The sequence below is a fragment of the Arachis hypogaea genome, chromosome 15, assembly GCF_003086295.3.
Source record: "Arachis hypogaea cultivar Tifrunner chromosome 15, arahy.Tifrunner.gnm2.J5K5, whole genome shotgun sequence".
Lineage (NCBI taxonomy): Eukaryota > Viridiplantae > Streptophyta > Magnoliopsida > Fabales > Fabaceae > Arachis > Arachis hypogaea.
In genome coordinates, this window is record NC_092050.1 from 37,073,252 (window position 1) to 37,091,033 (window position 17,782).

The 17,782-nt window shown below is 35.8% G+C and overlaps 1 protein-coding gene across 4 annotated transcripts; it reads right to left on the reverse strand.

The window, feature by feature from the left end:
* Window positions 1-1,422: 1,422 nt before the first annotated feature.
* LOC112750190 (protein IQ-DOMAIN 29) lies at window positions 1,423-6,949 on the reverse strand. Of its 4 annotated transcripts, XM_072219037.1 has the most exons (8): window positions 6,598-6,836; window positions 6,438-6,488; window positions 5,569-5,717; window positions 5,108-5,386; window positions 4,677-4,865; window positions 4,435-4,515; window positions 2,093-3,764; window positions 1,423-1,756 (listed from the first exon to the last, which is right to left on the reverse strand). In XM_072219037.1, the coding sequence occupies exons 3-8, from the start codon at window positions 5,665-5,667 to the stop codon at window positions 1,725-1,727; spliced, it is 2,352 nt and encodes a 783-aa protein (XP_072075138.1). In that variant the 5' UTR covers window positions 5,668-5,717; window positions 6,438-6,488; window positions 6,598-6,836; the 3' UTR covers window positions 1,423-1,724. The 4 variants fall into 4 exon arrangements, with proteins under 4 accessions (XP_072075138.1, XP_025654574.1, XP_025654576.1 ...); XM_025798789.2 differs by lacking the exon at window positions 6,438-6,488 and having other exon boundaries at window positions 6,511-6,949; XM_025798791.1 differs by lacking the exon at window positions 6,438-6,488 and having other exon boundaries at window positions 6,598-6,843.
* Window positions 6,950-17,782: the final 10,833 nt, after the last annotated feature.

A 17,782-nucleotide genomic window follows, 5' to 3' on the forward strand; every position in this document is an offset into this window, starting at 1 on the left:
TATTACAATATTTTTAATGTTTTAATGAATAATTTAATTATTTTTGAGTAATACAAAATAATTTAATTATTTTATATTTTATAATTAAAAATAATACTGTATAGTAATTAATCTTAATAAATAAAAAATATTTTTATAATATATTTTATATTTATTTATTTTAAAATAAAATATTACACTTGTCATTTTTAAAATATTTTGTATTAAAATGCATTTATGTATATGTATACAAATATATTTTATATTTATAAATGTTGAGTTTGAGAAAAATAGTAACAATAATTTGATGATCACTAACAACATAATTTTGGGATGAAAATCCAAAAAGTGTTTGTGATGTGTGTGTTTTGTGCAGAAAACTAAAAACATACCTTTTCTTCTCTAGCCCATTATCATTATACCAAACACTCCAACTAAATACTCTCTTTTTTTCTCTTATGATTGTAACCCACGTGACTAACCCCTAATTAAAAAAGAAAGAGAACTTTCACAAGCAAAAAGAAGTGTTCAGAATAAGGTTCAAGCATTAAGAAAAAGTGAATCACAAAGTCTTCACATTGAAAAAGAAAGAGAAAAAAAAATCAAGATAAAGCCCAAAAACAAATCAAATCAAATATTGAATCAGAAAAAAATCAGCATAATAATTGTTACCATTTTTGTGCAATTCTAACTTATTGAAACTGCCCTCCTCCTACATGCACCTATCCAATAAGAAGAAGAAAATGAAAATTGTGTATCTCTGCTACAAATCAAAGGCTAAAAATAAAACTTGGAGCAAAGAATGGATCAATGCCTCAAATCTTTGAAGCCAAAAGAAAAAAGAAGAAAGAAAAGCAATTAGCTAAGAATGCAAGCCAACTTGAATTACTGCTACTGCCTCATCTCTCCTCTGCATTTTTGCTCTGATTTTGGAGATCTTAGAATTTTTGCTATACTTTTGCTATATTTTTTTTCTTTTCTGCTCTTCAGTTTTATCATTTTTTATTTCTTATCAATAGAAAAAGACACTATGTGAGGTATTAAAAAAAGTTATTGAGAGAAAAGGTAAAGAGAGAAATCATGGAGAAAAGCCAAAATATTATTTCAATATCTTTTGTATGTATCTCTGTTTTGTATTCATGATCTTGAAAAAATTTCCTTACTAAATTGGGTAAGTACTTAGTAGTTGAAAGTTTAGAGAGTGAATCTAACCAAATCAAACTTGGATAGAAGTTTAGTTTGTTCCAGATAGGATTGGATAAAATCCTAAGAAATTGGCGATTGTAATCTTTGTGAAAGATAGTAAAAATTCCGTCACAATTGTGATGGAGACTGGATGTAAACCACATTACACATGGTGGTTGAACTATGATATATGGCGGTATCATTTATATGGCGGTATCACAGAAGTAATTATACGTAACATCGTTGCTGAATATAGAGTTTGATCTAAAATAAACGAAACTTTCTCAAATATAGAATAGTGTGAAACTCAGTTATAGTTTGAGCAAAACACATCACCCAGGCCAGCAAAACCTGTTCATAATCTTAGATCTGTAAATATATACTCAACAAAGAAATAGACTCTAATCACAAAATATATATTCCTTATGCATCTATGATCCTCAATAATAACATGAGTGAAAGAAAGGCTGTAATATAAATCACCAATCTTTTCTGCTTTTTGAAAAACTCTATTGTTTTTACCACCTTGAAGTATCTCTGATCTGAAAGATCATGTAAAATCACCTTCTCCATTGAGGTTGGATCAACTTATCTGAAATTTTACAAAAATCCATAGAACAGTGAGTAAAAGTAAAAAAACACCAGTACCAGTTTAAGCCATGGTTTGCTTTTATTTTCAATTCCTGTATTCTGTTTTCAAGTTTGTTAATGATTCCATACCATGCATAGATTAGAAAACGCCTTTGAATACATTGGACTACTCACTAAAAAGGCAAAAACACAATCTTTAAACTTGGTTTTAAGAGTTTTTCCCATGCATTTTCAGTAGATGCGTGTGTTTTTTTGGGGGGGGGGGGGGGCGGCTCAGACCAGAGCTGTGACACCAGTTAAGAGTACAAGGAAAGACTGCAGATTCCAATGTGCTTACCTGTTACATCCCTTGAAGACGACAGGGATCTATCAGTCTTTATTGCTCCTTTGCCGCTCAAGGCTACCAATCTTTCTGCTCTGGGAGAAAATGAACCTGACTTGCTATTAAACGAAGATGAAAGCGAATGCCTCCTGGTCATAGCATTTTTGTCTAACAGATCAGCAGCGAACCTTGGGGAGCCTTGTGGTCGTAGCTTAGCCTTTGCCGATTCAGTCGGGGCCATATAACTGGGCAGCCGTGGAGTGCTGTGCAACTCACTATCCTGATCACTGAAATTAGCAGGGAGGGAAGCTCTTCTCTGGCAATTGTTACCAATATAACCATCACCACCATTCAAGTCCTCACCAGCTCCTCGATTTTCTGTATTTATACCATTTGTTATAGTAGTCTGCGAGACAGTAATAAGATCGTTATGCGGCTCAATATCATGCTTGCCTCCTGCTTTCTGTCCAATACTTTTCTCGGGATTGGACTCTTTGTTCTTGGACACTTTCAATGCTTTCCTTTTCTCAGAAGAGGCACTTGTGCCCTGCTCTGATACATCAGCAACAGTATGGTCTGAGATTTTCTTAGTGCTGTGTTTTCTTTTCTCATGGACAATCTCAGATCTATCCACAACAGTCTGAACATGAGCTTTTTTAGGGTTACTAGGCTCCCTAACATGTTTATCTTCTTCTTGTCCAATACTTTTTTCAGGATCAGATTCTTTAGGCTTTGACACTGCCAAATCTTTCTTTTTCTCTGGTGTAGCACTTGTGCCCTGCTCCAATACAGCACTAACAGTATGATCCGAGTCTTTCATAGCGCTGTGTTTTCTTTTCTCATTGTCACTATCAGCTCTATCTTCAGCATTCTGACTGACAATTTTTTCAGGACTACGTGGCTCATTATCGAGCTTGTCTTCTTTTTGTCCGAGACATTTCTCGGGATCAGATTCTTTAGGCTTTGACACTGTCGAATCTATCTTGTTCTCGGGAGAGGCTGTTGTGCCCGGATCGACAATATCATCTGAAACGTTTTTACTACTGTGCTTTTGTTTCTCATTAACACCCTCAGATCTATCTACAACATTCTGCATGCAAGATTTCTCAAGACTATTCGGCTCAGTATCATGATTCTCTTCTTCTGGTTGACCAAGACTTTTCTTTGCTTCTGACTCTTTAGACTTTGACAGTGTTGAATCTTTCATTTTCTCCGAAGAGGCGCTTGACACCTGCTCTGAAACATCAGCAACAGTATGCTCTGAACTTCTTTTAGTACTTTGTTTTCTTTTTTCAGCAACCACCTCAGATCTATCTGAACCATTCTGCAGGCGAGTTTTTTTCAAACTATTTTTCTCTGCTTCCTTTTGCGTATTTTCCTGAGCTGAAATTGATGGGCTGTTCAAATCCTTTTTCGGACGCTGTTTATATTTGTAAGAACCTGAAATTGTGCCATCATCAGCTTTCACTGTAGGGGATTTCTGTGTAGTTCTTTTGACTTGCTTCCTTTTAACTGCTTGATTACTGCAACTTTTCTCATCAGAGACCGGGTCAAGTTTCTTCTTCACACCCTGAAGAGGGGCTGAAAAGTACCTTGTCCAGTGGTCAAGCCATTTCCAAGCTAAGTTAGGTTCATTAGGATCACAACTGAGAGATGATGGAACCACAGAGCCCGATGAAGCCAGAAGCTGAAACAGATCAAGATGCATAATGAGTCTCTATCAAAACCAAACTTTAGGAAACAACTTAGTTTCAAACAACAATGATGAAAATGGGAAAAATGGAAAAACCTTTGCTATACCATTCGTGTACATAAATCATATCGATGAAAAAAACATTGGAGTGGACATCAGTTTTATTGTTTACAACGCAGGAAAAGATGGGCAGCTTGAGAATACTCAATACTGGATGTTAATTAAGAAACTTGAGTTATGTCTAAGAATACAGAGAATAGAAAATGTGGTGCAGTCAAGATCAAGAATATAAAAAACACCACACAAAACACGACCCAAAGAAAGAATGCTCGATACTATCACTGTTCTTTTATTTCAGAAATATTATCATACACCTAAGGAAGAGTAAATCATACTGATTCTACCTCATCCTTCAGTTTCTGCTACTGCTCTATCCTTTTCTTATCTCCTTAGACACCAGGTTCTTAGATAATATTAAACTTAAATCTGTTTAGAACTTAGACACAGTCTCACTCTCACCATGATTTTTTGTCTCTCTCTCTCTTGCTCTAGTTATTGGACTAGCCTCTATCTTATCTATATTTAAGATATTAGAAGCACTTCAAGCACATCAAAAGAAGTTATATACTATATGTACATTCGACATCAAAATAACAGTCTCAACCTTGCAAACAAAGACACTTTCTGGCAGCTTCTCAGCCTGGGTAGATGTAGCCACTTGAATAGAATTTGAATTTTGGGCATCCTAACAAAAGTACATTGAAATGTAGTGAGTAATAGAAGGGCAGGAAGAAAGAAATTAATTCATTCATCTTTTCATCTACACAAAAACTCTATTTTGTAAATCACTAAAGCAGGTCTATTTTACGATAAATAAAAAATAAAAACAAAAATAAAAACTTTTACCTTACGAATTTTAAGGACTTCAAGCCCAATATCAGAATGCCTAACAATGTAACCACGAGCCAAAGCTTGAAACTTAACTATTCCCTTCACACAGTATAAAGCAGAAACAGCTTGTTTTCTAACCAACTGACCACGGATAAGAGCTTGCAGCTGTATGATACCTTTGAGCATTTGAAATGTTCGACGAGCCTTCAATGAAGTTAAGCACGGGTCACTTTGAGCATTCACTAACCAATATATAGATTAACTTCCAAATGAAGAATCATTGCTTATGAAACCTTCATGTGATAGCTTATGTAGCAATTGTAATTGCACAGTTGCACTGGTTTAAGCAAAAATGTGATATCTTTGAAATGATTATTACCATCACACATTCAAATAAAGTGCTAAACTAGAGTAACAGAAGTGTAACAGCTTACGAGGGCAATTACCTGATAGCCTCTGCAAGCAGCCTGGACTTTTATAGCGGCTTCTGTAAGCTTGGGATTCTCATGATCCCCTTGAGATCCGAAAGCACCATCAGCTTGTGCACGCGACTCTCGACCCCCAGTTGAAAGGATATCCCTTTCAGTGGATGACTTGTTCTTCTCTGAAAGTACTCCATTATTAGCATTAGCTCCAGAAATTGGTGCCGATATCACCAAAGAATCCACAGTTGGATCGGACACAGATACCTCAGAAGAGTCCAGCACGTCATTCTTATTTAGTTTCTTTACAAAAGAATTGAAACAACAATTAGAACTCTGATAAAAATATTTCGAAATATAAGGACCTACAACAGGCATCATACTGAAAAATTCTTTCTTCCATGCTGTCTTTTCTAACAAAGACAACAGATATATCAAATCATAAACACCAAAAAAGAAAGGTGCCAAAAACCAAATGTACTTACAGAAATATTATTTTTCTTTGAGGAATTAGACTTTGATGATGATTTCCTTCCCAAGATAAAATTCTTGATCCATTTACCAGGACTTCTTCCCTTCCCCATTGCAGTAGTAAAGATTAATGCTTTACAGAACAGAACTCAAGCATCAAAATCTGCAAGAAGCATATACAACTTAGCTTCAATCACATGAGAAGTAGAAGAGCTAAAACTAAAACAAATTACCAAACACAATAAGGAGAAAAAAAAACAAGTCTAATTATCCTAAAGCATAAAATAAGTAAAAGAAAAACAAAGTGCAAATCACCAATTAGCATTTTTCAGAACACTAATTCAATCATGGAAGGTTGTCAAATGATGTGTTCCCAATGAACATCAAAATAGTCCCAAAAAAACAAATTAATGTCTGTAATGTCTAAATGGCAAACAGGTCAATTGAGAAACATTTAATGCAATTAATCTTTTAAAAACCAATTTGATATTCAAAAACATCTTCTCCGGACCAAATTCCGGATTTACTCCGAAATAAGTACAAAAATAAATTTAAAGAAAGGAAGGAATTCTACTTGTTTCAATTCATAGTCTAACCCAAATCCACTATGAACAAAGTATAATAATGGAAACACGTGTTAAAAGCAATTAAATTACATCTAGGTAGCAGTTATGAGCAGAAAAAAATAAGGTGGCATGAATAAAGGAATTGAAAATATAAATGAAATCCGAAACAAAGGTCAATTTTTTCACCTACTGCCAATTTATTGTTCAGTAAGGACAAGAGCTAGAACTACAAACCAAGATTCAAATGCAAACAAAAACGAAATAAAAGGAAAATGAATGGGATAGTAGAATTTCAATTAATTCTAAACAGCACCAACCAAGGGTCAACTTCACACTTTCACCTTCCTTAAAAGCAACACTAAAATCAGCTAAGAAAAAAAAAAAACTCACCAAATCAAATAAAACAAAAACTAGAAAAACAAGATTGAAGTGAAGTAGTGAACAACAGAAAGGATAGAAAGGAAAATAGGATCAAACCCTAAGGGTTCCACAACAACTGAAAGGAGGTGAAAGAGAAGATACAAGTGAGGAAATTAAATGGTTGAAATGAATGCATAGAAATGTGAAGTGAAGGCTGAGATTTGGAATGGGTGAAGTTTTTGGAGCAATAAAGTTTCGGTCTTTGGATACAGAAAGAGCAGTGAACTGAAAAAATCAGTATGGAAGAAAGAGAAAGAGAAAATGGCAGAGTGGCTCAAAAGCAGCGTCGTAGTCGTAGATTCCACTTACGAGGTTTCAACTAAGTAATTAGAAGTTTAGAACGTGCCCTCCTTTTTTTTTTTTTCTTTTCTTTTTCAAAAAAAAAAAAAAGAAAACTAATATTGAATTCATTTTATTCATACATTAACATTAATTAATAACTGCTAACTGGTAGCTTAATTGCTTATGCTGGTAGTGTTGTGATAAGAATGTGTATTTGGTAGTATTGTGATAAGAATGTATCTCTAGATGTTCATTTATTATGGACGCCTATATATATAAATTTAAGAGATTAAGCCTCAGGTAATACGCATTGCAACAAAAATATTCTTCTTTCTTTTTATATATATGCTATAATAAATTTTTTTTCTTTCTCTAAGTATAAGCTGCAATATATATAATATTAATAAATATATATAATTCACTTTTATTATAGTGAAATAATAGTATTGGTAAATATTAATACTGATAGTAGAGTCTTCTATTTATATTTATTTATTTTATAGGATAAAACGTAAAAATAAACTAACTCCAACCTAAAATTACACAATTCACCCAAATAAAAAAAAAAAGCGTTACATGAATCTTTCATTTGCACATCTCTATATAAATCGAATGAATATAATTCAATTTAGCAACTCTCATACTAATTCGACTTAGGCTGAGTCGAATTACTATGAAATAATGTAAATCGAAACTTCCTAAGTCGATTTATGCATGCATTCTACCATAGTAAATCGAATCAATATAGTTCGATTTATGCATGCACGTGACACCTACTAATTCGAATTGGTAATTGCCCATAGTTTTGTGCACTCAGTAATTCGAAACAACCTGTTTCGATTTACCCATACCTCTACTAATTCGAATTGGGTTGATTCGAATTACTACCAATGAGCGCCCATGGTAATTTGAATTTGGCTCATTCGAATTACTAAAAGTTTCCCTATAAATAGAATTCGAATTGAGCTCATTTGAACCACAATTCAAAAATCCTGCCCCACCAAATTCCAGAGAAACCTTAGCCTTAAAACTCGAACAAAGACTTCAACATTCGAATAATCCAAATTGTCTTTATCGTTTAGACGGAGTTGCCCATATTGTTGGTGTCATTAATGAAGAGGTTAGTGCGTACATTTTTTTTTTGGAAATAGGATTTATTGTTTTACCTTTTTTTGTCTCTTTTAACGCTAGTCATTATTTACAATTGTTAAATTAGATAGAGTGGTTGGATTAGTGAGTTATTAGTTTCTAGAGATTTGACGGAGAAAATTCTAATTTGGATAGTGATGACAAATAAGTAGAAGAGTATGAGTAGTGAAGATAATAGGTGGTGAAACTTAGTTAGAGTAAAAGTAGTGGTTGGAGTTTATGTTGCGATTTGGGTTGTTGTTAAAAAAAGTATGGGTAGTGACTTGCTGTTTTACTTAGAATTCATGTGACGTCTACATTAAGTCAATTTTTTTATTAATGTTAAACTTATTTTTATTAGGTCCAGTTTGATGAATATATGATGTTATTTTGTGTTTGAACACGTAACATTATTTGGTTGCGTACAAGTGGTATCCGTTGGATTAAGAGATGCATTAGTTGATATTGTTATATAAATATGTTTTGATGTGGTAGTAAGAGACAATTTCTTATGTTGATTATGCAGCCCCACCGATGTATCACGAGCATGAGACGGCGGCAAGGTATCCGCTTGGACGAGAAGATCGTTCCGTATTTGCAGATGGCCAGTTTATACTATCTTGCGAGGCTGCACGAGACTTGGTTTAGGTTGGATGAGCCGTTGGTGAGTGCATTTGTGGAGTGATGGCATCCGGAGACGCACACGTTTCATATGCCGTTCGGAAAATGCACGATTACACTGCAGGACGTGGTGTACCAGTTAAGGCTGCCGCTTGATGGACATTACGTTAGTGGATGCCTAACGGAGTTTGAGCGATACATCGAGGGTGGTTGCCCAGCTTGGGTGTGGTGCGAGGAGCTGTTGGGTGTTTTGCCTCTTGTGAACTGCATGGACAAATTCATGGTAAGATGCAGTTGGATGCAGAACACATTCGAAGAGCTTCCTAATGGCGACGACAATGCCACTGTTAGAAGGTATGTTCCCATTGGACCACCTTCTCATGCTAAAATAGGACTCTAAAGAAAATTAGAGATATATGTTGGATATGATTCTCCCACTATAGTGAGGTATCTTGAGATACAAGCTGAAGATGTATTTAAAGCCTGATTTACAGATTGTCATTTTGATGAATCAAAAATTTCCACATTAGGAGGAGAGAATAAGCTTCCTGAAAAGGAACTTAATTGGAATACATCATCCTTGATGCATTTAGATCCTCGATCAGGGCAATGTGAACTAGAACTTCAAAAGATTATGCATTTACAAAGAATATCAATTGAATTACTTGATGCATTTTCTTATATGAAAAAGGACAACTAAATCCTATATACCAGCTGAAAATGTTCCAATTCGAATTGATGTCCCAGTCGGACAAATGACCACCGAAAAAAATTTACGTCAGAAGTGTGGTAGGCTTGTCGATTCCAAAGACAAAAATCATGGAAATAGAAAATAGGTAAATACTATTCTTGTTGAAAAAGATAAAGACATAGTAAAAATACCTGCAGTTGTCCAAAATTCTGATATAGTTTTAATGTCAGAAGATGTTCATGTACCTGAAAATTGTGAAAATGATGAGATCTCGATAAATTATGTCTTTATAGGAGAAAAATAGGATCGAAATAAGATAATTGTCAATGAAATATTTACATATAATGTGGCATTAAATATCATGCATGAAAGTAAGGATCTTGAGCCAAGAACAGCCGAAGAATGTAAACAAAGGAATGATTAGCCAAAATGGGAAGAAGTTATAAAGGCTGAGTTAGACTCACTTACAAAAGGTGAAGTTTTTGGACCTGTAATCCGTACACCAGAAGATGTAAAACCTGTTGGATACAGATGGGTATTTATGAGAAAACGAAATGAGAAAAATGAAGTTGTACGCTACAAAGCTCGACTTGTGGCACAAGGTTTTTCATAAAGGTTCGGTATAGATTATGAAGAAACATATTTCCCTGTAGTAGATTCAATAACATTGCGTTATTTGGTCAGTTTATCCGCATACCATAAGCTACATATGCATCTAATAGATGTGGTAACAGCCTATTTATACAGATCATTAGATCGTGATATCTATATGAAAGTCCCTGAAGGACGAAAGATATCTAAACCATCCAATGAATATTCACAGGGGTTATACTCAGTCAAATTGCAAAGATCTTTATATGGTCTAAAGCAATTTGGACGAATATGGTATAATCGTCTTACTGAATATCTAGGCAAAAACGGATTTAAGAATGATGGTATTTGCCCATGTGTTTTCATAAAGAAATCTGCATCTGGATTTATTATAATTGATGTGTACGTTGATGATTTAAATATCATTGGAACCCCTGAAGTGATTCCAACAATTATAAAAGCTCTAAAAGAAGAGTTTGAGATGAAAAATCTTGAAAAGACTAAATTTTGTCTCGACTTGCAAATCGAACATACAAAAAATGAGATCTTTATTCATCAAACAACATACACAGAAAAGATTTTGAAGAGATTTTATATAGATAAGTTACATCCATTAAGTACCCCAATGATCGTAAGGTCTTTGGATGTGAAAAATGATCAATTCCGTCCTAAAGAAGAAAATGAAGATATTCTTGGTCCTGAAGTACCATATCTCAGTGCCGTTGGAGCACTAATGTATCTTGCTAATAATACATGCCCCGACATATTATTTGCGGTGAATTTACTAGCAAGGTATAGTTCCTCTCCAACCAGAAGACATTGGAATGGAATCAAACAATTTTTTTGATATCTTCATGTAACAGTTGATATGAGTTTGTTTTATCCATATGAGTCCAAGTCACAATTAGTTGGTTATGCAGATGCTGGATACTTGTCTGATCCACACAAAGGAATATCTCAAATAGGATACCTATTCACATATAGTGATACAGCTATATTATGGAGGTCTATGAAATAGACGATAGCAGCAACCTCCTCTAATTATACTGAAATACTAACAATACATGAAGCAAGTCGCGAGTGTTTTTGGCTCAGGAGTTTGATCCAATATATTCTGTCATCATGTGGACTGATTGATCATAAGATAGCTCCAACTGTCCTGTTTGAAGATAATACAGTATGCATTACTCAACTTAAAGGTGGATATATCAAAGGTGATAGAACAAAGCATATTTCTCCCAAATTCTTCTTCACTCATGATCTTCAAAATCAATAAATAATTGATGTCCAACAGATCTGCTCAAGTGATAATCTGACAGATTTATTTACAAAATCACTTCCAAAATCCTCCTTTGAAAAATTGGTACATCAAATTGGGATACACCGATTTCGAGATATTAAATAATGTCGACAAGAGGGGGACTGTATTCTTTTTTCTTTGGTCAAATTTTTTCCCATTAAGTTTTTCTTGACAAGGTTTTTAATGAGACAGTCTCCATCACAAAGGATATTATACTCTTTTTCCTTCACTAAATTTTTTTTCCATTAGATTTTTCTTTAGTAAGGTTTTAACGAGACATAATCCTAAATGGGCATCCACAGGAGAGTGTTGTGATAAGAATGTATATGTGGATGCTCATTTACTATGGGTAACTCATGTTCTCAAGCATGAAGTGCATTAAAGAAATTTGAAAATGTAAACCTATTGTACGCGTATAAATAGGAGACTAAGTCTTAGGCAATATATATTACAACAAAAATACTCTTCTCTCTTTTCATATATATGCTACAATAAACTCTCTTTTTTTTTTTTTTGAGTATAAGCTACAACATATATAATATTAGTAAATATATATGATTTATTTCTATTATAGTGAGATAATAGTATTAATAAATATTAATACTAATAGTAAAATATTTTATTTGTATTTTTTATTTTTTATTTATTTCTTTTTTTTTTTAGTTATTTATCTCAAAACAGGTAGTTTATACTTTTTTTTAACAAAGGGAGCTCAACACAATAAAGTGGAGTATGAAGAAAAAGTACAAAAAAAAACGACATAAACACAAATTACAGAGTATAATCCGTTGTCATCTCCGGCATTGTTATCAACAACCAAACGGATTAACTCCACACCATTCTTTATAGCTCAAGAAAGACATAATCTTTACTCCTTCAATATTTGTCTCTAGGCTCTGGAAAACTCTGCTGTTCCGCTCTAACCAAATATTCCAAATAATCGCATAGAACCCTATCAGCCATTTCTTTTGCTCAAACTTGCCACCTGGTACATCAATCCAACTCCCATAGAACTCTTTAACAGTACCCGGAGCGGCCCATGCTCTATCAGCACATGACAACCAAGCACACCACACCTGCCACGTAAACTCACAGGCAAAAAATAAATGATAAAGTGATTCTATGTCCTTTTTGCACAATACACAAATATTGTCATTATGATTAATAATGCCAAGTCTACTCAGCCTCTCCTTCGTATTGACTCTGCCTACTAAAACAAACCATGCAAATAGTTTAACTCTTGGAGGAACCAATCCTCTCCAAATGGAACTAGCAAAACTGTAGTTTGTGATGTCCTCTGAGAGAGTCTCGTTCTGCAGCACCTGCACAAAAGAGTTAGTAGAAAAGACACCTTTTTTTTTTTATCAAATTTCCATACAACGGAATCCACTCTATCAACCGATAATCTTACGCCACGTAGCCTTTTGCGAAGCTGATCGAGTAACTCTATCTCCCATTGGAAGAGTTCCCTCCTCTACTGGAAGTTTCATACCCACTCTAGCCCATCCCAAAATCCACAGTCCCCTATTACAGATCCTTGTTGATTTGAAATAGAGAAGAGTCTCGGAAAACAGTCTTTCAAAGATCCACTTTGTAACTAAACATCCTCCCAAAAGCGAGTGCTTTTGCCAATTCCCACTTCCATGGATAACCCACTGATCATCATAGCTCTTATCTGGTGCTCCTTGATATTCAGCTGGCAAATATCCTTCCACGGACCCCCTCTTGATGGCAAGAGCTGATTTGACCACATAACAATTGGGTCCAACTGATTACAAGAGCATACAACCTTCTTCCAAAGCGGGCAGTCCTCCTTTGAGAAGTGCCACCACCACTTGAATAGAAGTGAAGCATTTCAAATTAACGCATCTCTCACCCCCAAGCCACCTAGTTTTTTGAGGGCTTGAACTACCTCCCATTTCACCAGTGGTATCCCATTTTTCCCATCTTCTTTACTCCATAAGAACCTTCTCTGTAGCCCAATTATCCTTTTTGCAACTCCCTTTGGCATCTTATACAAGCTTAAGTAGTAAATTGGCAGGCTATTGAGAACAGATTTTATGAGGACCAACTTACCCGCTTTGTTAAGAGATCTAGCTTTCCATAAGCTCAGCTTGTCTTCCACCTTGTCTATGATTGGTTTCCAGGTCTTCACCAACTAAGGATTAGCGCCAAGAGGAATTCCTAAGTATCTGACAGGTAGCGTCGCTTCGGCACATCCCAACAAATCACACATATTCCCGACCCATTCTTTCTCACAGTTAACTGGAATTAAGCTCGACTTCTTGAAGTTGATACTCAGGCCAGACATTAGCTCAAAACAACGCAGGAGCCTCTTATAATTCACCAGTGTCTTCGTTTCCTGTAGACAAAATAGGATTGTATCATCCGCAAATTGGAGATGCGACAGTTCTATGTTGTCCCTTCCCACCATCAGTGGAGAAATACGGCCATTCCTTACCGCCTCTCCCACCATCCTGTGCAGAACGTCAACCACAAGAACAAACAGAAAAGGAGAGAGAGGATCTCCTTGTCTAAGTCCTCTCTCCATCTTGAATGGCTTGGATGGTGACCCATTGATCAATACCGACATAGACGCTGTAGTCACACATTCCTTCACCCAAGCCCTCCATCTAAGACCAAAACCCATTTTCTGCAGCATTACATCCACAAAGCTCCAACTCACCCTGTCATAGGCCTTTTGAAAGTCTAGTTTAACAATTGCCGCCTGTTTCTTCTGTAGCTTCAACCATTGGACAGTCTCACAAGCAATGAGGGCACCATCATGTATCTTGCGGCCCTTTACAAATGCAGACTGAGTCTCCCCCACCAGATGTGGCATCACTAAACACATTCTTCTGACCAGCACTTTAGATATCACTTTATAAACACAGCCCACCATACTAATCGGTCTTAAGTCTTTGATTTCCTTGGCCCCCACAAATTTAGGAGCCATCGCCACCCAAGTAACGTTAGCATCTGTTGGTAGCTTCGAATTCTGGAAAAACCCCAACACAGCTGCAGTAAACTCCTGACCAAGCTCATCCCAACATTTCTTTATAAAGTTCATATTATAACCATCGCTACCTGGTGCTTTAGTGGATTCACAATCCCAAACTGCCTCTCGTACTTCCTCAGATGATGGCATTTTCTCTAGCATTGCGGCCTCCTCGTCATTAATCTGCTTAACCAACCCGTCACGGATTCCAATCACAGGAGCATACTCCTGCCTATACAGTTCTTTATAAAAACCCAAAATCACATTCTTTATCCTGGCTTGATTCCGTACCAACCTTCCATTAATCACTAAAGAATCGATCCTGTTGTTCCTCCTTCTGGCCGACGCTAAGTTATGGAAGTACCTAGTGTTCTTATCCATATCTCTAGCATGTTGGGATCGGGACATCTGCTTCCAAAGAATCTCTTTTCTAACATACCACTTCGCACAGCAAGTCACCAGAGCCTTCCTCCTAGCCTCCATTGTTCCGTCATGACTACTAGCACTAACCATATCATCAACCTTCTTAATCTCTTCCTCAAACTTCATTATCCTGCTATCCATGTCCCCAAAGTTATCCTTGTGCCGTTTCCTCAGTGGTACTGTCAACGCCTTCAACTTGTTTGTGAACATACCATCTCCCAAGTTCCTCCACTCTTCCTTCACCACCTTCAGAAACCCTTCATGTGTAAATCAGGAATCCAAGCTACGAAAAGGTCTCGGACCCGCACAAATTCTAGAATCTTCTAATATCAATGGGCAATGATCTGATAGGCCTCTCGGTCCTCCTTTTAAGAGAGTATTTGGAAACTCCTCAAGCCACTCCAAACTGACCAATATCCTATCAATTCTGCTACAAGATCCACCTCGAAACCATGTGAATTTTCGATCAGTTAGCGGTAGATCAGGTAGTTTATACTTTATAATGATGAATCAAAAATACTTACAATTTAAGGAAGATTCGGAAGTACTACTTTCAAATTGAAAGTATGGTGTCAACTAGATCTATTGCATTAAATTTATACTTGTTTATTATAGTCTTCTGGCACTATAATTAAATTTATAATCGTTGTAAGAGAATGAACAATATAGAGTGTAGTTTAATGGATTTATTTGGACCTTTTAATAATAATAAAAATGATTATAAATTAAAAGAAAACTATTTAATAGCATTGAAAAGTTTATTTTGCTAATAAAAATACCTTAAACTCATAACCTTAAAAATATACGAACAACAAATAAGCACCCGACTAATTTAAAATCATAACCAAAAACAAAATTATCATAATTTTTATAAATAATAAATAAAGTTTATATTTAACAAGTAACTTATTCATTTAATTTTAATTTTTTAATATTTGAATAACTATTTAGAAGAGGCATACAAAAAATCGAAATAAAATTCAATTTCTAAGTTCTTTTTAAAATTTTTTTAAAAAATTCAGTTATTCACACAAAAAAATATTTATTTGATGTAAAATCACTAAATTTTAAAAATAAAAATATCTCATCTGATAATTATACTTGAAAAAAATTATATCAAAATTTTTTTTGAGAATATATATTTTACACCTGATTATTTTTATTATTTTTAAATAATTCGTAGGTTTATTTGTAATTTGTATCTTTTGAATTATTTTTTGTTGACAACGTAAACTTTTAAGTACTATTTTATCCTATGCTAGAGATTAGAGTTTGACTTTAGAAAGCTCAAAACATTTATTCAATTAATTTTTAGAGACACATTTTTTTAGTATTAATTTTAAGAGTTGGCTAAAGATACATGTTAAAGTTATTGATTGATTAAATTGTTATAAAAATTTGCAGAAAGTAAGTTTTTAATTAGTGGTAGAATCAGAAATTTTATAAGAAAGAGATCAAATTAAATATAAAATGAATTAAAATATAATATAACAAAAAAAATTTAATTTATGGTATACGTTCATATCCTGGCCCAAACACTATGGTCCAGGTCCAAATAAGCCAAAAAAGCTCAGTCCAAAGATAGTCCTTCACTACCCGCCCGACCTCATCTAAAGAAGTCGGGCTCGATATAGGCTCCTCCCCAAAGAGGTCGGGTTCGATATGAGCTGGCAGATAACACTTATTCAAATAAGTAACTGCCCCTAAAATCTCTCAATCCACTTCCAGGAGCAATATTCCAACAATCCTAAAATAAAGGGACGGTTATCCACCTTCAGAAGTGGAACTACTCCAATGGTAGTTATTGGATCACCACTATAAATACACTGACGTGCTCAGGTAACACTAAGTTCCAATACTCTTTAAACCTGCTTATCCCTTTGCTAACTTAGGCATCGGAGAGTCCTTGCAGGTACCACCCCCCGGCCCATTCTTCAAAACACGCAACTCGGACGGTGGTCCCCGAACGTGACCAAGTCGAAGACCCCCTTTCGCTGATGCTTGGGCCAATCCTCTAAGCCCAATCCACTTATCTCAGGTTACCCACGTAACATTGGCGCCATTGCCGGGGACTTGAGAGATCACCCTATAATGGCGGATGACCAGAGCGAAGACAGATACATTGTATCAGAGCCTAAGCAAGAGCAACAATATGCAGTCAACAATGACTGATTGACAGAGCTATAATATCCCTACAAGGAGCAGGTGGTCAGCAGCAAGAAGGTCCCTCTGTTGTGAAAGACCCAAGGGAAATCCCCTCTGAGGTGCACGAACCAGGAAAAGAGGGACAACCTCATGCTGTCGATCTCATGGGATTGCTCCACGCCACCAAGAACGGCTGGAGCAGCTGGAACAAGAACTAGAACGACAGCGAGAAGCGGAGAGAAACCTAAGGAGAGAAATCGACCGACAAAAAGAGCTTGAAGAAAAGCTCTTGAAATTAGAATTCAATCTCCGAGGTAAGAGCTCTCGCAGTGACCGAGAAGATTTCCCATTGGGAGGAAAAGATCCATTCAGTGAAGACATAATGAGGGCAAAAGTTTCAAGGAACTTTGATAAACCCATATTTTACGATATATTTTGTGCTTAGTTTGAGTGATTTATTCAATCCTTCACCCACTTATTCATATTAATTGCATGGTTTTACTTCTCCTTCCTTATTATGTGATGTATGTGAAAAACATGTTTCTTATGCTTTAAAATTAATTATTTTAATTACCTTTATTTCCATTCGATGCCGTGATTAGTGTGTTGAGTAGTTTCAGATCCTCTAAGGCAGGGATGACTTAAGGGATGGAAAGGAAACATACAAAAATGGAAGGAAAGTGCAAAACGGAGTTCTGAAGAAACTGGCATCCACGCGATCGCATGAACGACGCGATCGCGTGCCAAGCGCGAATCAACAGCAACGCGGCCCCATGACTAACGCGATCGCGCGCCTTAAGCAAAACGAATATGACGCGGTCGCATGACTGACGCGACCGCGTGGCAAGGAAAAGCTCCGAACGACGCAACCATGTGACCCACGCGGACGCGTGACAGAGGCCACGCACCAGAAATTGCAGAAAACGCTCCCAGCAATTTCTGAAGCCCTTTTTGGCCCAAATCCAAGTCCAGAAGGCATAGATCAGAGGTTATGAAGTGAGGGAATGCATCCATTCAGGGAGAGCTCGCCAATTTTCACTTTCCATGATTTAGATTTAGTTTT